Source organism: Corvus cornix, chromosome 2 (genome assembly GCF_000738735.6).
Source record: "Corvus cornix cornix isolate S_Up_H32 chromosome 2, ASM73873v5, whole genome shotgun sequence".
In the NCBI taxonomy this organism is placed as follows: Eukaryota; Metazoa; Chordata; class Aves; order Passeriformes; family Corvidae; genus Corvus; species Corvus cornix.
The window spans coordinates 142,583,495-142,603,640 of record NC_046333.1 but is presented as its reverse complement, the minus strand read 5'-3'; the positions used below and the strand labels follow the sequence as shown (position 1 = coordinate 142,603,640).

The window sequence follows — 20,146 nt, the reverse complement described above, 5'->3', positions numbered from 1 at the left end:
GTGTGGAAACCAGGAATCGTGTCTGTATGAAAATGTCACAAACCAGATCTTCTCAAATATCTTTTTCCTTGTTACAGAAAATGGAATTTCACCAATTCCTCAGATGCATTGAATTTAGAGAACTGACTTGGCTGAACAGCCAGTGTGAGGTCAGCTTCATGTGTGAGTCAGTACAGCTGCTTGTTGCTGAACTGTTCTGCCGTGTCAGCAGCCCAGGACATTCACATGATTTTTCTCATTAAGGCAGATGCTTTTTATTATGGCTTTTAAAATATTCAGGGTGGGAAGAGTAGGGGTGAGTAGGAACCACCTCCTCACTGAAGTCCCTGTCAGTTGGACAGGCTGCTTTAACGTGTGCCTTTTCCTGAGATGAGAAGGATCTGAGGAAAGGGCTGCTTTCTGTTGAGCTCTGCCCTTCTCCCGTGAACCCAACCTGCCATCATTCCTAGCCACTCCCTGCCAGAGGCAGTGCCACTGTCTTGCTTTGGTGAGACCCATCACACCTGTCTATTCCAGCTGTTCAGCTGCAACTAGAGGAGCTCGAGGCTGAGTTTTTTCTGCAAGACTTGACATTGTGCCTACACATGTATCCCCACCAAAGAAAAATGTTCAAAGCGGTAAGAGTCATTCCTGTGCTGTAGCTGATGCTAGTCTGAAAAATGACATTTCTAGCTGAAGTTGTGACCTTAGCACAGGACTGGAGATGAGCACAAGTAGTCACTACAGCTTGGTGTTTGGCCAAATACTTTTACTCAGTTCGGTAAAAAAGAAGAATGCTTATCCAAGAACCCACCAGCTAATGAAGGAGTTAAAAGAAGCACTGGAGTATGTACGCAGTCACCTTTTTTCAAAGGTACTTTTTTTGTTTACAGTGTTATCAGCCATTCCAAAACACTGCAATTCAGTAGATATTTTCACAAGAGATCAGCTGCCCTGTGGGTTGTTTTCCCTCTCCCAGCCCCCTCTTCCCAGCCCCCTTCTCCCAGGATCTTTCAGCTTGCATTTGTTTTCATAACAATATTATCAACTACTATTTTTGCAAATTTAAAATACCAAGCCACTTTGTGTACTGCCTTTTTCCCTTTGTATGCCAGAAAGTCCCCTCTATAAATTGTTCCTTGTGGGCTTGGTGCTGCTTTGAAATACTGCTGGTGGAGGTCCTTACACTCAGATAGATGGCGGTTTCTAACGTTTTTGGTGGTTAAAGACTTGTTGCACTTCAAATACTGTAAAATGAAATATTTGAATATATGTTTCTACTGCTATAATGTTGAACTGCCAGCATTGTGACTAACTTCTCTCCCATGTGTGTTTCTTTACAGGTTCAGTGCTGAGCTGATCTTCTTTACCTTAAAATATTTGGTAGAAGGAAGAAATGATGGAAAAAGGGAATGCAAGTGTGTGTCACACCTAGTTGATTTGTGTCTTTGGGTGAAAATAAAGGTCAGTGTTGGCAGTAATTCTCCTCCTAGTGATCTTCAGTTTTCCTAAATGAGAGCCAAAGAGGAAAAAAACCGTATTTTCAGTAAAGCCTGTCTTAAGGGACTAACAAAGAAGAGAGCCCACAAAATAGCCTGTAACAATAACGTGTTCTGAACTGGAGATGGTACAAATAGTATTGCAATTGTAATTGCTCTTAGTTCTGGAGTTGCCAGCAGCTGGTCAGAGTCTCCAGATGAAGTCCAGCTGCAAGGACTTCTGTGCAGGTATCACACCTGGCACCCACAACATGCAGAACTGGAGCCTCACAAATGCCGTGTTACGGAAGGGGTTCATCATTTTTCCTAGAGATACCACAAAGTTAAAAACTGCATCATTGATGTATGTTTTATAGATTTTTGCTCTAAATTCATTTCACATGCAATAACGGGAGGAAGGGAGCAATTGTGGTCAAAGTCCATTCTGGATTTCTGCATTTGTTGAGCAGTGCTTTCCCTCTGCTGTGCCTCACATTTCCTGCAGGCACTGCTACTTGTATAAGATGGTAAGAAGACATAGAAGCTAAATTTAATAGCAGTTCCTACCAGTCCTCTCCAGCAGTGTAAAAGTTGTATGGAAACAAGACACTGCAGGATCAACAGTTTGGTTGTTTCCCATGAGGAGGCAGCCTCCATATGGAAAAAGAGAGCAGGGACTGAAAAAAAACCGAGTTGTGAATGTCACTGAAGGGCAGGCCTGAAGCCCTGGGTGTATTTCTTCTGTGTAGCTTATTTTTTCTAATTCTTTTGACTTGTTTCTCTTTCGTAAAAGATAGCAATATTGTAGTAAGTCAGTTCAGTTTATTCAATATTGTTACAAAAAAGGTCTTAAATGGTGTCCTAGAGGAGTTGCCACCAGTGTTGCTTAGTCCTGCCCAGTCCTGAAAACTGCAGTAGGAAAGTTTTAACCTAGAGAAATAACAAATCCACTGTGGTCTCTGTGGCCTGGTTTCATCACAAGTAGCAATTAAGCAACAAACATAACGATGGCCAGGGCAAGTTAATGAGTTTTCAGAAAAACTGATAAAACTGAAAAAAGGGTGTAAAAATACCTCAAACATGCCCAACCCTGAGACTCTCTTGGTTGTTTTTCCAGTTAGAGCAGTAGATTGGAGATACCACCCTTTGCCATGATTTTTGTATTCACAGACCATCAAGGTACAATGTCAGTGCTTGTACTATGTGGCTTAGTGAAACAGTTCAGACACATGATCACATCAGTACTGGAAATGTGTAAGCTTGCTTGGGAAGATCAGTGCTTTAGGATTCTTTCTAGCACTTGATCACTTTCTTCTTTCTATCTTTCCAGAAAGCTTTTTTCCTCTTTCTTTTCAACAGCTTTCTAGTCAAACCCAAGGGCATACTCATTCTGCTCATCATTTATCCTACTAGACAGAAAATAGCTGCAAAACCCATTAATAGCTGAACACATCTGTGCGCAGTGCACCCTTTTGGCAATAACAACTTTATTGGGGTTTGTGAAGCCTGAGGGGGATAGATTATGGCCTAGTTAATATACCTTGCCAGGGGCTTGAAAGGTTGCACTGTCTTAAGGTAGAGCAGGGAAGTGAACCATCTTTTGGGGGATGCATCTTCTCCTGTCTGTCCTAAGGACCCCTAAAAAGCTTTTGGCTTCTATTAACAACAGTTCATACTCTCTGATTTCCACAATGCACCCCTCACCTCCCCACTCAATTTTTGTTGTGTCTAACTAGAACTAGAACTTACTGACATCATTGTAAGATATGCTAGAGCTATCTGAGCTCATCAGAGCTTTTCTTGTTTGCAGTTTGTAGTAGTGATAACCTTTGTCTGCCCCAAGCCATGAAATATTACTTGTATTACTTTCCCAGTAGTCATGGACAATACCCCCTTACGTGTGACATCATGCAAAGTAGAGGAAAGATGGTTTCTGCTGTAAAGGACTTGCAATCTAAATAAAAGGCAAGAGACAAGGATGCAGGGAGACAGTGTCAGCAAATAAAGACCTGCTCCTCTTTTCATGAGTGTGTTCAGGGAAGAGCCTCTGTTATGAGTATCCAACAAGAAAACTAATCTTCCCTTAAGGTATGACTATTTCACAATGTCTGGAAGAATCCACTTAACAATTCAGGAGCCACCCCATCCTTTGAGGAATGCTGCCTGTGGGCCTTACTTGGCCTCTTCACTACAGGCAGCTCTCTTGCTTTGAGGAGAGAACTACTCTCTCTTCTGCTTTTTTCCAAAGGCAGCTGCTTTCCAGTATATTTTAATAAAGCCATGTGAGAGCTGCATTATTCCTGGTCGATGAGTGTGGGTAGTGCCTACCAAGATAGGGCCCTAGTTGCCGACTGAGGTTTCTTGTTTCTGCTGTACGTGCTTGATGGTCTCTGAAACCTTTGTGGTGTGTCTGTGCTAGCACAAGAGTGGCTGGACTGTGGCAAGGACCCATGGAGGCAGGCTGTCATAAATAACATCATCAGTAATTAAAGAAGCACTGGAGGAGAATTCTTCTGAATTAATTTTGCCTCAGACAGGGAAACCAGGAGAATAAGGGCTTTAGACAAACTGTCTTCCATGCTGCCTTTTCTTTTCCTGGCCAGAAGATTCAGGCCATAGGACAGTGTGACAAATCCCTGGCTCATAACCTGGGCTGTCTCTGGGCTCACCCTGACTGCAGGATGAAGCACACTGGCCCGCCCCCCACTTGCCTGCCCCTGCTCACCCAGGGTGAAGCTGGGTCACAGCCCCTCACTGCTGCTGTAACGAGGCACACTCGTGTGAGCAGCCACAATGGCTTTGCTGATGCACAGGAACTCGTTTGGAGGCCACAACTTACTGGAGCCCATTTTTATTGGTCCAATGCTCATGTGCCGAGCTGGTGGCTGGCAGTGGAGTAAGACCTTGGCTGCCTTTAGGGAGAGATTCATCTACAGCTTCTTTTTATCCCCGAAGCTGCCTGCACAGAGCAGCTGCAGCAGCACAGGCTCTTGCAGGGCTCATATATTTGAGCCCGCTCAAAGCTGCCTCTTCCAGGGATGATGTTTTCTCCTCTGTGAAGCCAAGGCTAACAGCACCGAGGCAAATCATGCCATGCAAACTCGGGCAAGCAGCTTTACTTACTTAAGTAAAGTGAGAATTTGTATTCTGGCAGCTACACTGATGACTTGGATCTTGAGGGAGAAATTGAGCAAACCTCCGGTGCTGACAAGGCAGTGGAATTTCTTAAAGTTGCATTTTTTCATTTCTGTAACTAATATATAAGAATCTTTTTAAATGTCTTGAGGGGAGGCAGGGGCAGGGGAGAGCCAGGCAAAGAAGGAATGAAGAAGAGAGGCAATACTTTGCCCATGACATAGAACTGAAACCACACAGTCAGCTGCTAGGCCCCCTGTGTGGCACTTGGGAATCAAGGCTCTGCTATCACCAATTTACCAGACAAAGGCATTCTCTGCATTGCAACACAGAGCCTTTTGTAGACCACGTTGGTATCCTCAGAAGAAACGATGGTTGAAACCCCCACCCCTGGAGGACTCTGCAATCCAAGCTGGCAGCCAACCAGCTGCTGTGGGATTTGCCCCTGGGAATGCATTGCTCTTTTTGTTTTACTTTGAGCTGGGGCCACATTTCACTTTGATTACTCATGTTTCTTTTTTTGGATTTTCTTCTTCTTGATTTGTGCTTATTTGCCCTTATTTTTGCGCCTTGTTCATCAGACTGGTGTGTTTCAGCATGACCTGCAGTCCTGGAGTAGGGGGAAAGGGAACATGTGTGTGCAGTGTATGTGAGGAGCACTACAGGTGCTGAAACTGTTCAGACACTTGTGCCAACCTCCACAGTCTGACTCCCGTGTGCTTTGCCTGTCCTGGTCTGTGGGCAGGAGGAAGCCAGATGCTTTTGGTGTGCAAACACAAGTGACTGTCCTCACGTACCTTGAAACTTGTAACAGGAAGACTGAAGCATGTCAAGGAAACTCCTGGTTCTCTCAAGACTTGCTGAACAGTTTCCTCTGTGCTGGAGGGCTTGCTTGCCAAACAGCAAGTTTACAAGCAAAAGGAACATCAATCTGCTTTAATTGTTCTGATCAATTCCAACTACCAAAGTTGAGTTTCTGCCCTGGCATTTATGCCAGGTCATGCTACATCCAGTCATAACTACACTGGTATGGAAGGGTATTTTAAGCACATAAAAAAAAAACCCTAACAAAACCAAACCACGTGTTTTACACGTCTACTGGAAGGAAACCTTTAAATTCACATAAAAATCATCACTGCTTTGGTCTCAAAATCTGTTCTGGTTCTAATGGACAAGTTCATTAGTCCATGTTGCAGGCTAAAGAAGTACAAGGATGACTTTTCAGCTCACCTTCTCCAAACCTGTGTGGTGATTAGTTGGGACAAAATGGACCTTCCTGGATGGACGGACTGGCAAGGTGGAGGAATGAAACAGCATAGCAGTACCCTTAAAACACAGCACACTGTGCACACCCAATACCATGAGGCAGGGCAGGCAGCTGGGGCATGCAGAGAATGAATGAGCATCTGTGTGCCTGTGTCTTGACATTCTGAAGGAGGTCTAGGATCAGTCTTCACTTGGCTGTGTTCCCATTTGCCATAGCACAGTGTAGGCTGCTCTGGGAAAGCCTGTCGTGGAAAGCCTGAAATTTCAGAGAATCACAGAATTTTTAGGGTTGGAAGGGACCTCTGGAGAACATCTAGTCCAACCCCCTGCCAAGGCAGGGTCACCTAGAGCAGATTACACACCAGCTTCCCCTTCTGCTTTGAGACAGAACTGAAATCAAATGGGAAAGTTACCAAAACACATTCCCACTCACCCCTGCACAGTCACAGGGACGAGATGCTAACAGAGCACCTCCACAATTACGCAGTTAATTTATCAAGGCGCGGGGCTTTGGTTCAGCTCCTTACGGGAAGGTCTCCCAGCACTTCCCTTTGGGTGAACGGTGCCCGATCCCCTCCCCCCGCGCGGAGCGGGGCCGGCGGGGGCGCGCGGGGGCGCGCGGGGGCGCGCGGGGGCCGGCGGGAGCGGCGGCGGCGATGGAGCCGGCGCTGGGCCCCGAGTTCGAGGATTCCTTGTTCGCGCCGAGCCGGGAGCGGCGCTCGGGCGGCGGGGACGGGGCTCCCTGCGGCGCCAGGCACTGCGAGCCCCGCGTGAGGAGCCGGGGCGGGCGGGGCGGGTCGTGACGGGTCTGTATGTGCTCTGTGTCCCCACAGTCGTTCCGCGGCTCGTGAGGGGTCTGTGTGTGCTGTGTGTGTGCTGTGTGTGTGCTCTGTGTGCCCGCAGTGGTTCCACAGCGCGGCCCGTGACGGGTCTGTGTGTGCTCTGTGTTCCGTGTGCCCGCAGTGGTTCCACACCGCGGCCGACGGCGGGGAAGGCGCCGGCGGGGTCACGGGCAGCAAGTTCCGGGCGGACTGGGCATTCCGGCAGCGAGACTTCGAGGTATTTCCCGGGCGCTCGCATGGGCCGGGGCGAGTTGTGGGGACAGAAACTGGGGCGGTCCTGCAGTTCCCGATGTGCTGCGCCAGGGTGAATGTACATTATGTACCGCGGCCTGCGGGTCCGGCGGCCGTGCTGCGGTTAATCCCGCTCCTGGTTCGTGCCTGAACGCGGGGCAGCTCCGGGCAGGGCCGGGCTGCGGCCGGGCCGCAGTGGCGATCTGCGTTCTGCCACGATCCATCCGGGACTGGAGCAAGCTGGGCAGGAGCGCGGCGCTGCCCCGGAACTGATCCCAGGCAGGCGGGCGCATCGCAGCAGTTCAGCCGTGAGCAGAGCTGGTGTCTGTGGCCGGGGAAGTCATGGTCAGAGTTTGGTACGTGGGTTTCTCAGCTCCTGGGGATAATGCTGTGTCCCACAAAGACTGTCAGATCGCTGGCACCACGTGGCTGCGGGTCGCCTTTCTCAGAGCTCCCCCCGCTGTCAGATGAAAGCTGTAGTGGTCGTCAGGCTCCTGCCGGTCGCGGAGCAGCCTCTCCGTGACTTGTCCCAGGTCTCTGCTGCCTCCGCTCCCTCCGGAAGGCCGGATGTGCCTTTGCCGTGCGTGGATGTTGTCCGTGTCTATTCCTGCCCGCGGTTCTCCCAGACCTCTCCTCACTGTGTATGTCCTGAGCCGCATTCTTCATCAGCGATGCTCTCCTGCCTTTTGCAGTCCTAGTTGCAAGATCTAGTTTTTGTTACCTTGTTTCCTTGTTGAAATCAGCATCTCCAGCCCTTGTTTCAGGTGTAGCTTCTTGTTCCAGCCTATGGTTTGCATTACAGGCTCCCTGATTTCAAAGCCCTCCAGCTGACTTCTGACTGTACTCCTTTTGCCTTGCCCATTGGATTTGTGGATGTTTTTGTACCTCAGTTGGCACTGATCCTAATATTATTCCAACACCACTGCAGCCCTGTGTATACCTGACAGATGTTTTGTAGTCTCAGCTGAGATGCCCTGAAGGGATTCATAAATGGGTGCTGATAGCAGAGCTGCCTCAGGCTGTCGTCAGATGTAGCTGCTGACCCTCAGGAAAAGCAGATTTCTCACTGCTGTGTCTCCCAATCAGGAGAGAATAACACCTCAGATCTGCTAAATGGAACAGACCGTTGCTTCCTAACTCTTTTCTGTTGCAGCGATTCATGTTAGAAATGTTTTCAGTTTTATTGCTAACCTAGATCACTGGTGGAACAAGAACCAGAGCTCAATTGCACATAAAATTACAGGTTTGGAAGCACAGACCTTAGAAGGAGGGCTGGAAATATGTAAATAGGGCTAGTAATCTCTTCTCTCATTGTCAGTGTTTTTTTACTTCAGGATAGGTCACTTGATAGGAAATGTCAAGGACAGCAGTGATCTAAGCTGTGCTTGTTTTTAGGATATAGATGACTGTAGAATCTGCTTGGGATTCATAATGCCTGAACCGTGCCAGGTTATTTCCCTTTGTCACATAACAAGGCAAACAGGATTGTCCTCAACCCTCAGATCCATTTTCACCAGTGGCTGCTGCATGCACTGGGCAGAGGGGAGCTCCCTCTTTTGCTTAAGAAGGAATGTGAGCTCAGCATCAGGAAAGAAAAATATTTCAGCCGTTTTGCTAGGAAGTATTTAGGGTATGTCTCCTAGAAGCTCTTCCTGTTAGAACCATTAAAGTTTTCAAGGAATAATTAAATACTCATTCTGAGAGATGGGAGAATGAGCACTGCTCTTCAGTCTTCTCTCTGAGCACTAACAAAGGGAGAGAAATCAAGATTCCAGACTTAGCTTCACTGAATACTTAGTTTAATGTATTTAAATGTTAATTGGAGTCCTGGTGAGTGCCCTGAGCATTAAGCTGCAGAAGTATTGCTCATTCGTGCCTTTTTCCTTAGCCCAATTAATATTTATTTCATGTACATTAAAACAGCCTACAGGAACAACGGAGATTCACCTTCCTTGTGGTATTCTCTGACTTACTGATTATTTGAGGTGAGGTACTTGCAGGTTCAAACCTTCCCATGGAGAATGTCGTGGTTTTGAAACAAGGTCCCACAGATTTAGGATGAGCACTCAGATCATTGAGCTGGGGGGAAAGATGCCTTGTGTCACATATTACCCAGGTCAGGAGATGATCCCTTCTGCATCAAGCCTGGTGAGAGAGAGGTGGGCAGATGTGTGGTGAATCCTGCTGGGGCCTAAACATGAGTTAGAATTGAGGCTGCTCATCACCATCTAGACTTGGCTGTGTAGTACTGGGGCCTTGTCTCTTGCTGGCACAGGTAGTAGCTGAGTCTGGAGAAATGCAAATGCAGACTTCAGGTTCTGAATTCCCTTTGTGACTGCAGTCGTAAAAAAAACGTGCTGTCAGGCTTGCTTTTAAATGCAAATCTCTCCCTGTTTTGTTGGCTTTTCTTCCTGTGATGCTCCTAGAAAGCCCTTTGTGAATACTCAGACTGCCTGCTACTCTTACCTGCCAGCAACATTGCAATGAGACGCGATGTCCAGGAGGGCCAGGCTCGGTGTTTATCTCGCCTAGGAAGGCACAAGGAGGCTCTGGATATTGCAGAAAAAATGGTAAATAATGCAGTCTTTCTTTTAGGGTTTGAACATGAAAACATTGCCAGTAGTTCTTTTATACTGACCATTTTCTGGAAAAATAATTTTCATGTGTATAATCCTTCAGGATGTTCAGCGCCCAGAGTATTTGGTAAACAGAGGGTAACTGTCACTGCAGATATAATCACTCTTTAGAAATTGGAACACCCTGTACCACAATGAGCTCCCTGTGCAGGGAAGCTGGTAGTCGTGGAAGGGACTAAATATCATGGTCTGCCAGGCAGAATTAATGCAATGTAATAGGAATTTTAAGAAAGGGAATAAATGAGTGCTTAAATCTTTCCACTTTACAAGTGACAGTTCAAAACTCCCTTTTATTTCCATATACTTGCTGCCAAACTGCCACCAAGAAGACTATCTAGCCACAAATTGAGTTTTTCCCATAAAGGAAAAAGTCCAGAGGCTCTGAAGTCTGCTAGAATATTATTGATGCTTTTTTATATTATATAAAAGGTATTTATACTGCAAAGAAAGGCAGCTGTAGAACACTCTGAAGGAAAATAAACAAATGACAGCATTTAGGGCCTTCTTGCCTCTCAGACTGAGACAAGGCAGCTAGAGGGAATGCTGTCAGCTTGAATTGTGCAAGATCTGTATCCCATTGTATCATTTTAAATTCAAAGCCCCGTTTTGTACAGTTTAAAAATTACCTTGTGATGTTCGTATGTCATTATTTAGGGAGACATTTTCTTAGGCTCTGAAGGATGATTCTATTCTACTCTTGGTTTTAATCTGTTATCTTTTGTTTCTAGAGAAACAGCGCAACTAACACAGATCACTTAACAACGGTTCTCAACCTGCAGTTTTCCATTTACCAGGGTCTGGAAAACGTAGAAAAAAAGATCATGTGTCTTCAGCAACTTATCTGCTTACATCCTTTCAGTCCCTGGTTCTGGAAGTTACTTGCTGAAGCTTATATGAGCCTTTTACAGAATTTGTCTCCATTAGTCATTCCAGAAGCAAATGTAAATCAGTCTGAAGAGGTTTGTGTAAGAAATAGCAGTTTCAGAACATCACCTGGCAGAGAGAATAATTTGCAGCCTCACAGATCAGATGGCCAGAAAGAAGGCCCTTGGTTCAACCTTACTGCAGAAACAAAGTGGGAGAATGCAGTGATTTGTTCCAGCAGCCAAGTGGTGAGAGAATTCCTCTGCACTTCAGGAGAACTGGAAAGGACGGACAAAGAGGAACGCGCAGATTCCAAGTCCTGGAAGCAGAACATGTCAAAGAAAGTTGGGATAAAAGCATGTGCCTCATTCATTAGAGCAAGGTAACTGTATGTATTCTCAGAATAATGTTAAGTTCTCTCAGTCAAGAACAATGTAAAGCATATTTTTCCCAGTTGTCTTCAGTTTGCATTTTCAATTTAAATGCTTGCTTCAGAGTTGGCAACAATAACTTAGAAGCAACCTACTACTGCTTCAGATCTAAAAAGCAAAATCTACTTAGTGTGATGGCTGTGAAGAGTGTGAATCTGAGTGGAAAGAGTAACCTAGTGTCATGCACAGCTGAGAAGTAAAGAGTTTTTAAATGAGCTTATAATGTGAATCTTTTCAAGTAATTACATACAAAAGGGTCTGTTCTTCAACAAATGCTCCTGCTAGACCATTGCTGTTCCTGGTCTGGTATTAAAGATGCAGCAGCAGAAATGCCCCAAAGGGAAGGCATAGCCAGTCTTCCCTCTGCGAGTGCCACCTGTCTTACTTGCTTGAAGCCTCATGCTTGAATGAAAATGTATTTTATAATAATACCCCAATCTGCATAATGGATGAGGCTGCAAAATGAACTCCGTGACAACTGATTGACAGGGCTGCATTAAAATGTTCTTTCCTTTTCTTTCCCCTCTTCCTAAAACTCTTGCATACAGCAGAAATCCCCAAAACATAATCTTTCAAAGAGATAATTAGGAACTGGTTTTGTTAAAATAATCTTGGATGATTTTTCTCCCTCTTGCCTCTCAGTAATGTATCAGTCATTAAACGTTTTTAAGGGCATCTTATGAATGTCCAGAAATGTTTACAGAGAACACTTTATAACTGCCCTGCTGGGGCAAGATTTAAGAAATGAAAAAAACTCAAATAGTAGCTTTTAACTGTACTCAGACTAAGGAGATGAAGACTTTAATTGCTACTCGGAAAAAGTTAATTGATTTAGTACTGATATTGAATATTGAAGCTACATTTTTATTAATAATTTGTGTTGCTTGTTTCAGTGTATATAGTTCAGAACTGAGACAGTTATAAATGGTGGCATTTCCTTGCTTGGCTGCACAGTTTCACAGAGTGTTACTGTGGTTTATATTTGCAGATACACTTGTCCAGGATAAGCTTCTCCCCTGCCCAAGGCTTATGCAGGTTTTCTAATATTTTCAGGTCTGTTGGATTTTAAGTGGGATATAGATGGTGTATAAACGTATGTGCAGGATAAGTTGCACCTGGAAAAGGGATATTAGTATTGGTTTTCATAGGAAATAAGTTTCTCTGCTAATGCATCATGAATAATTGACTCTCATAGTTTTGAAAACAAATTGGAGTGGTTTTTTTGTTTAATTTTCATTGTGATTTCATTCTTTTTTATACTATGTTGATGCAAATTTTGAAACAAAAATGCTTTATAAATTAAAAATACTTTCCATTTTTACTTGGAACCAACAAACCATCTGTAAATTCGTAAAGTTTTGACTGGGAAATTCAGACTTGTAAATTTTGATGTTTATAGTGTTCAAATGAAAGTTTTCATCTTAGATCTTGAGTCTTTTCCTTAAAAATGCACACCATTATTATAACACCAGCTTCATTTAACTTCGGTAAATAGGATAAAAAAATTGTTGTTCTTCTTTTTGCATAAAGCTTGAATTAAACACTTTTTCAGTAATAACACTGCTAAGTTCTAGTGGGCCCTTGGTTGAATATTGTAGAATCATAGAATTCCAGGTTGGAAAGGACCTCAAGTATCTTCCTTTCTTGGCAAAAACATGATCTAGGCAAGATGGCCCAGCACCCAGTCTAGCTGAATCTTTAAAATATCCAACACTGGGGAATCCACAACTTTCTTGAGGAGATTATTCCAATGACTGATCTCATTGTAAAATACTTTCCTCTTGTGTCCAGTTGGAATCTCCCCAGAATTAACATATACCTATTTTCCTTCATCTTTTCCATGTGGTTTGTTGTATAAAGGGAGTCTCCATCTTCTTTGTATCTGCCCTTTAAATACTGAAACATGGTTAGGAGGTCTCCCCTGAGTCTTCCTTTCTCAAGACTGGACAAACCCAGTTCTCTCAGCCTATTCCCAAATGGCAGTCATCCCAGGCCTTTGATCACCTTTGTGGCCATTCTCTGGACGCTAATAAATTCTCTAAAACTGATATTTATCTCCACTATAACACCCATAGTGAATTTCAGTGAGTTCACAGGAGATTATGCAGTATGTCTCTCTGCTCCTAGAAGTGTAAAATAAGCATAATACTGTTAATCTATCTGACAGTGGATTTGAGACAAATTTATAGATACCTGGATATATCCTCTGCCAACCTGTTTTACAGTCCTTATGTGAGGGACTCTGGAAATTGCCACTGTTCTTGCTGGTCAAGCAGTTGGTGATGACATCAATGCCTGTCATGAGCAGAGTGTGTAACCTTCACCAGTTCATGGTTGTGACTTCTGGGGCACTGCCTCGAACATAAAACTGGTGAATGCTGTAAGAAAATATTCCAGGGTTGGCCTGCGTGGGGAGCATGTTTGATATTTGTCCAAACACCCACATTTCTAGCTTTTCAGGTTCCATAAACAAAAATGGGCTGCTGTCTTGTTAGGCCGTAGTAAGGACACGGGACACCTGATGACTCACAGGTCTGAGCCTCACTTTTGAATGGTGTGACAAGTATATGGGGACAAAAATGTTTGCACAGAGCAACCAGAGCTACTGGCATATTATTTTTCAAAAATACTTCTCAATAGTTCTATAGCACAGATACACAATATCCATATTAGATTGATACACGTGTATTGACTTCTTTGCAGTAGACAAAAGTCAGGAAGAAGAGCTGTTTTAAAGTATTAGAAATGTTAATTAAAGTATTAAACATTTTGGTTGGTTTTAGGTCTTACTTCTTTTCCAGCTGTGCCAGTTTTTAACTACCTTTCTCATTCCAGGCTTTTACTTCAGTTTACCCAGTCACAGCAGTCGTCCTTTGTGCTAGAGAATAACAGAAAAAGTCAAAAAGAAATTGATGACAAAGTGGCTCAACTTGGTTTCGATGAAAATTCCTTGCAGCTGATGACCAAAGTAAGAGGATGTTTCATTGTGTGCAGGGTCTCAGTTCTCTGTGTAGACTGGTTGTCCTCTAAGCATGACACTCCCCTGAGCTAATTAACTGTGCCAGGAAGCAAGGGAAATTAGCTGGGGCGGGCTGCTGGCAGTGTGTTATCTGGAACTGACAGAGGTGCCTGTAGAGCCCTGGCCTGCGTCACACAGGTGGGTCTCTGATCTGCTGAGATTCTCCTTTCAGGAATGTGCAGCGTTGTTAAGTTTCTCACTGGACTTGTATTTGCAGGTGCATCATCGCTGTCCATTTCCTGAGATTGCACATTTTATCTCAGGAATTTTAGATGCCCCAAAGTGAATCACTAGTTTGAAATGGAATTGAAGATTAATTTGATGGCCACAGCAGTATTAAACACTTGCATAAAAAGTAATAAATGTTTCCAGAAAAAGCCAGAGACTTTCTTTTGCATTTCTTTGTTCTGTTTAATGTACTGGGTTCTAGTTTTTAAAAAAATAACAGAGGAGAGCAATATTGCATTTAATCTCTTCATAGAGATTAAAAATTTTTAGTACTATTTAAAGAGCTTCTGACTTTTATCTTAAGGAGCAAAAGGAAGCCAGCAAGACTCTAACTTTGCTGTCAGCATTACAGCTTTAAGTTAGTGACAGGCAAGCCACTGCCAGGCAGCAGGCAGTCGAAGGAATGGCATCCATGAGAGGGCAGTAGCACACAGGCTGTTTCACGGTTGGGAAAGGCTGGGAAAAGAAACTTCGCTTCTTGCTTTCCATGCTCGGACATGCCTCAGGAGGAGTTCAGAGTGTTGATGCTGATGCAAGGTGAGAACTGAATGCAGAGCTGGTGTTGAGACTTCCGCTGCTATTCAGAATGAAACCCTTCTGTGCAAGTGCAGACAGAACCTGGAGTGGTTGCACAGCTCTGAGCTTTGGTCTCAGCTCTCCCTGAATGCAGAATGCCAAGGCAGGCAACTTCATCATGGCTTGGAAACTTCTCCAGGATGGTGTGTGGTTCATGTGACAAGGGCTTTGCCTGTAAAGATCTGTTATTAATGCCATGTTTGATTGGTTTTTTTCTGCAAGTTATTTTCTTGATTCCCTTCTTTCTTCTTACTCTTTTTGCAGGCTATGGGACAGGATCTTATACCAGAAAAACTAAAAGAGGAGTTTCAGGGTGAGGTAAAATGCATAGGCCCTTCAGCATTGTCATCGCTGGTAACTGCTTCAGTCACGGAATTTGAAATCAAATGGTTTGGTAATCTCCAAGATGATTTATGTCACTTTGGCACACAACGTTATTCAGATATTTATCTCCCACCTTCAGTAATGTAGAGGTTTTGTTGTATTTATTCTTTTATCTCCAAATGATTATGGCATGATACATGCAATAAAGTTCATATTACATTTTTTAAGAATTCTTACTGTATTAAGAATAGATATAAATCTCTGTATTTAAACTCTTCACCTTGCATCCTTTTCTTCGTTCACTGATTTGTTTGTATTTAAAATTATAAGGAACACAGTATAAAATCAAACTCTCAATTCAGCTTTCAGAGGTAGCTTTCCATCATAATCCTCACCAATTTGTGCTTGAAGCATCTGCGATCTTTTTGAGGCCTGCAGTGCTGGTGGGATGGAAGCTTCCCTTCTGATGTCCAGTTTGAAAGTTTCTTGGTAACAGATTTGATGTTGTTGCATTTAGAGCCATGGAATTAGCCATTTCCTTAAGTAAATTTTTTAATATTTCTTGATAAACATTATCGTGATTTCCTGTTCAGAGATGGGAATCTCAAATATATTTATGCTGAGAAATTGTCAATAACAATAATTCCACATCTTTTAGGAAGGAAATCTACGTAGTAAATGTTTAACTTAAAACTAGGAGATTTTCTCTTTTTGAAGCCAAGTGTTTGTTGCAGGTGTTGAAAAAGCTATAGTCTTGTGTTCAGTGTGCTTAGATGAGAGGAGAAAAACTGTCAAGGTTGTTTATATGTACTGAAGAGTGTTTAGTCAGATCATATCCTTTGTAAAAGCCTGCAAGGAAGATCTTTGCTGTGAAAACTGGCAGTGTTGTTTCTGCCTCATGCAGCTCCTTCTGTTGTGCTTTCAGTTGATAGTGACAGCACTTTGCTTTGCTTTCTGAAGCACTAGTGCTGTGTGCTTTGGGTCTAGAAGAGGGCAAAGATCCTCTTTCACTTGAAATAGTTTACATTTCAGACATACATGGTGTGCTCTTCGCCCATCTTCTCTTAAAATGTGACACAATTTTTTTGTAGCTTTCTGTAAAAGTGTTCTGTAATGAATGTAGTTTAAAACTAGGAGTCTCTTAGACATACTTTGCTGCCCCTTTTCTTCATGTGTTCCTGTGTTTTCTTTCTGGAGTCCTAAAGAGTGCCAAAACCTTAAATAATTCACGACTGAATGATGATTCACCATGTGTGAATTGTATCTGCCACTTTTAGGTGAATTTTAAAGCTTCAAGATACTGATTAGGGAACTTCACAAATCATAGAATGGTTTGGATTGGAAGGGACATTAAAGATCATCTAATTCCAACCCCACTGCCACAGGCAGGAACACCTTCCACTACACTTCTCTGGGCAAGCTGTTCTAGTGTCTCACCATTCTCACAGCAAAGAATTTCTTTCTAATATCTAATCTAAATCTGCCCTCTTTAAAGTTTGAATCCATTCCCCCTTGCCCTGTGACTACAGGCCCTTGTAAAAAGTCCCTCTTCAGTTCTCTTGTATCCTCCTTTATGTACTGGAAGTGCCCAGTAAGATCTCCCCAGAGCCTTCTTCAGGCTGCAGAGCACCACCTCTCTCAGCCTTTCCTCACAGGAGAGTAGCTCCATCCCGCTGAACATCTTTGTGTCCTCCTCTGGACTCACTTCAACAGGACCTGCACTGGACCCCAGAGCTGGGTGCAGCACTGCAAGTGGGGTCTCACCAGAACAGAGCAGAGAGGCAGAATCCCCTCCCTTGCCCTGCTGCCCCCAGGGCTTTGGGTGCAGCCCAGGACATGTTTGTCTTTCTGGACTGCAAGTGCCCATTGCCAGATCATGTCCAGCCTCTCATCCAGCAGCACCCCCAAGTCTCGGCAGGGCTGCTCTGGATCTGTTCATCCCCCAGCCTGGATTGATACTGGGGTTGCCCCAACCCAGGTACAGCACCTTGCACTTGGTCTTGTTAAACTTCATGAAATTCTTCCTGAGCTTGTCCAGGTCCCTGTGGATGGCATCCCATCCTCCAGGTGTGTCAACTGCACCACTCAGCTTGGTGTCATCTGCAAACTTGCTGAGGGTGCACTCGATCCCTTTGTCTGTGTAACTGATGAAGAGACTGAACCCTTGGTGGTTTAGCCCTCTGCTAGGTTGACTGAAACTTCTCCAGAAAAATGGAATATTGCCTTCAGCCATGTCAAATTGCTTTTGATAGTTTTGTGAGTTAATACGATTAACCCACATCCTGGTCAGCTTGTTACAAAAGATGATGACTTTGCGAGTGTCCTTGGGTGAGCATTAGTGCACTCATAATGTACCACGGAAGATTTGGTTTAGTCATGTGTGTGCTTTGCTAGGTGGAAGCTTTTGTGTGCGTTTGTGCAGTGCTGTAGTCAGGTGGCAGTGAAGCTTGCTTGAAGGGCTGGGGATGCTTTTAAGACTAAGAGGTGTCGTAATTTTTCAGAAGAGACTGTCCACAATGTGTTGTAAATTAATTACAATGTTGGCATCAACAGGACAATCTTACAGCAAAGACAGCAAACGTGGAAAGCTTAATGCTAAATATGTCAGCAAAAAAATAAAACCTGGACATCTCCCACTTTCTTCTTAAACTTAAGGTCATGAGTAGCCACATAAAAAGGCTGTAATTTGTTTTGCCTCAGCTGTTAGGACATCAGAACACAGCTTTTGTGGGACCACGTCTGTATAGACATTCAATGGAAACTCACTAAATTATTTGGCTCCACAAGTAGCATTGGAACTGTTTGAGCAGCAAATTAAATACTTGCCAAATGTTGTCATTTTGCGACTGAGATGTCCAAAATACACAGCAGCTAGCCAAGGTGATTTGGAAACTTTTTGGTGGCTGTGCAGAGTGTTTGACTTGACATTGTCTCTTGGGCTGGGAATGCAAAGGTCAACTCCCCACTGGCTCCAGGAGTTAAAGACAAGTGGTAGCTCTTAAGAACAGGGAGTATTTTCTAAAATATAACAAGCAAAAATGTTGGGTTTAACTACTGCAAAGAAAACAAGATGAATGTTGTTCTGAATATGTCACATAGTTACTGTTCCAGATAACCAGTGTTTATTGCACTGGGGCTAAAAAATGTTCCTTTGTCCCACTTTTGCCTGGCTATCTCTCATCTCAGCTACTTCGGTTCCTCCTTTTTTGGCCTGACTCTCCCTTTTTTGTGCTTCTTCTAATTCCAGTTTTCTGTTTCTGATCATGTCTCAAGAGGGGCTTTGCATTTCCATTTTGCATTGAATGCCTCATTGTCGCTTCTATGTTCTGCATAATTCTACATCTGCCTGTAATAGATTTCTTCATGATTTGGCTTTTATTATATTGTTGTTGGTATTAGTACACACATCAGTACTCCATTCTGAGTTAAACAGCAAATTTTAGAATTGCACATTGCAAGTGAGAACCCACTAACAGTTACTGAGTTTTGATTTTTTTATTTTAACACTTGCTTGTGGTACAGGTGCTTTGGGAAGGACCCTCTGCCCCTGGTTCTGATGCTTCTGAAATGATTGCTGTTACAAACACAATCTTAAATTATGTGTCTTGCCATTGAGTGTTTGAATGCTGCTGGCTTTGAGCTGAGTGAATGTGTTAGCACTGTAATTAGTAACATTAACACAGTTTTCATCACAGAATCATCGAATGGTTTGGGTTGGAAGGAAACTTCAAAGGTCATCCAGTTTAAACTTTCCTGCCTGGGGGTTGGCAGGGAACCTTCCACTAGACCAGGTTGCTCAAAGCCCCATCCAGCCTGACCTTGAACACTGACAATGATGGGGCATCCACAACTTCTCTGGGCAACCTCTTCCCGTGCCTCACCACCCTAATCATAAAAAATTTCTTCCTTGTGTCCAGTCTAAATCTACCCTCTTTCAATTTAAAGCCATTACCAGTCATCCTGTCACTGAGTGGGGGGGTTGATCTTGGTCTGCTGCCAGGTGCTCACCCCGATGCTCTATCAGCCCATCCTCCCCCAGCACGGCAGGGAAGGAGAAAATAAGATGGAAAAATAAGAGACCTGTGGTTCACAATAAAGGCAGTTTAATATAGAAAAAGCAAAGGCTGCACAAGGAAACCAAAGAAAACAGTAATTTATTTATTCTCTATTTTTCATCAGCAGGCAGTCATTGTAAAAATGAGGAATCAAGGGTTGTAACATGGGGTCCTGCTTGTGCTCCCAGCCTAGTGGCACCTTTATTGCTGGCAGAAGCAAAGGCGTTTGAGGTAGTGCCAACTTCTGCCTTCTTTCTGGTACACATACACAAGCTAGATGAAAAATGAAGGCAACCCCCTTTTGATAGCAATTTGGGAACCCAGGTGGGACTCTGTGGGCTCCCCACCTGGTGAGTGTGATGATGGCATATGACAGAGCCAGTACTGGGTGAGTTCACCCAACTGTCCTTGCAAGATCCACGCTCCCTGGAATGGCACTAAAACTGGGGACAGCATCAGTCATTGGGGGGCTCAATAGGGAAGGTAAAATGGGGTTCACTGGTGACAGAATTTTGGGGAAACTAGAAGAAAATTGACAGTACTTCAGGACTCCCATCAAGCTGGATGTAATTCTGTGTCAGGATGAGTGGCTGGAACTCTGGAGGGGAGATCCTCTGAGCACTGGCCCTGGGGAAGTTCTTTTGATATGAGTCAGCTGACCTTCCCTCCTCATATGTGATGCAGTGTAAGGCAGAATTGCCTTGTGCAGCAAATCCCTGCTCACTACTCCCCATCACCTTCTAGTCCGTCACAAGGAAAGCTGGAAATCATTTCCAAGATCTGTTGCTCCATCCCCTCCCCAGGGACAGAGGTGCAGCTGGCAGGCCTAGTGAGGATCCTGGAAAAGGAGAAGGAGTATGGTGTGCAATGGTTGAGGAAGGAGCAACACCTGCATGGGCTTTGTTTTCTAGGAGGAATAACAGGATAAGACCAGGAACTGTCTCACAAAAAAAAAAAAAAAAAAAAAAAAAAAAAAGCAGCCTGTGGAAGAACTGGCAAACTGGTAACAGTGGACAAGGAGAAGGCTGAGGGACTCAATGAATTTTCTGCCTCAGTTTTCACCGGCAACCTCTCCTCCCACA

General features: G+C 44.0%; 1 protein-coding gene across 3 annotated transcripts; it reads left to right on the top strand.

Moving 5' to 3' along the window:
- The first annotated feature begins 78 nt into the window (after positions 1 to 78).
- Positions 79 to 16,159, top strand: LOC104692660 (uncharacterized protein C8orf76 homolog). Of its 3 annotated transcripts, none has more exons than XM_010404802.4 (6): positions 79 to 853; positions 1,323 to 1,443; positions 9,358 to 9,501; positions 10,296 to 10,813; positions 13,698 to 13,830; positions 14,950 to 16,159. In XM_010404802.4, exons 1-6 carry the CDS (start codon positions 828 to 830, stop codon positions 15,154 to 15,156), a joined length of 1,149 nt encoding a protein of 382 aa, XP_010403104.2. In that variant the 5' UTR covers positions 79 to 827; the 3' UTR covers positions 15,157 to 16,159. The 3 variants fall into 3 exon arrangements, with proteins under 3 accessions (XP_010403104.2, XP_039406086.1, XP_039406087.1); XM_039550152.1 differs by lacking the exons at positions 79 to 853; positions 1,323 to 1,443 and adding exons at positions 6,493 to 6,628; positions 6,822 to 6,917; XM_039550153.1 differs by lacking the exons at positions 79 to 853; positions 1,323 to 1,443; positions 14,950 to 16,159 and adding exons at positions 6,493 to 6,628; positions 6,822 to 6,917; positions 14,099 to 14,266.
- Positions 16,160 to 20,146: the final 3,987 nt, after the last annotated feature.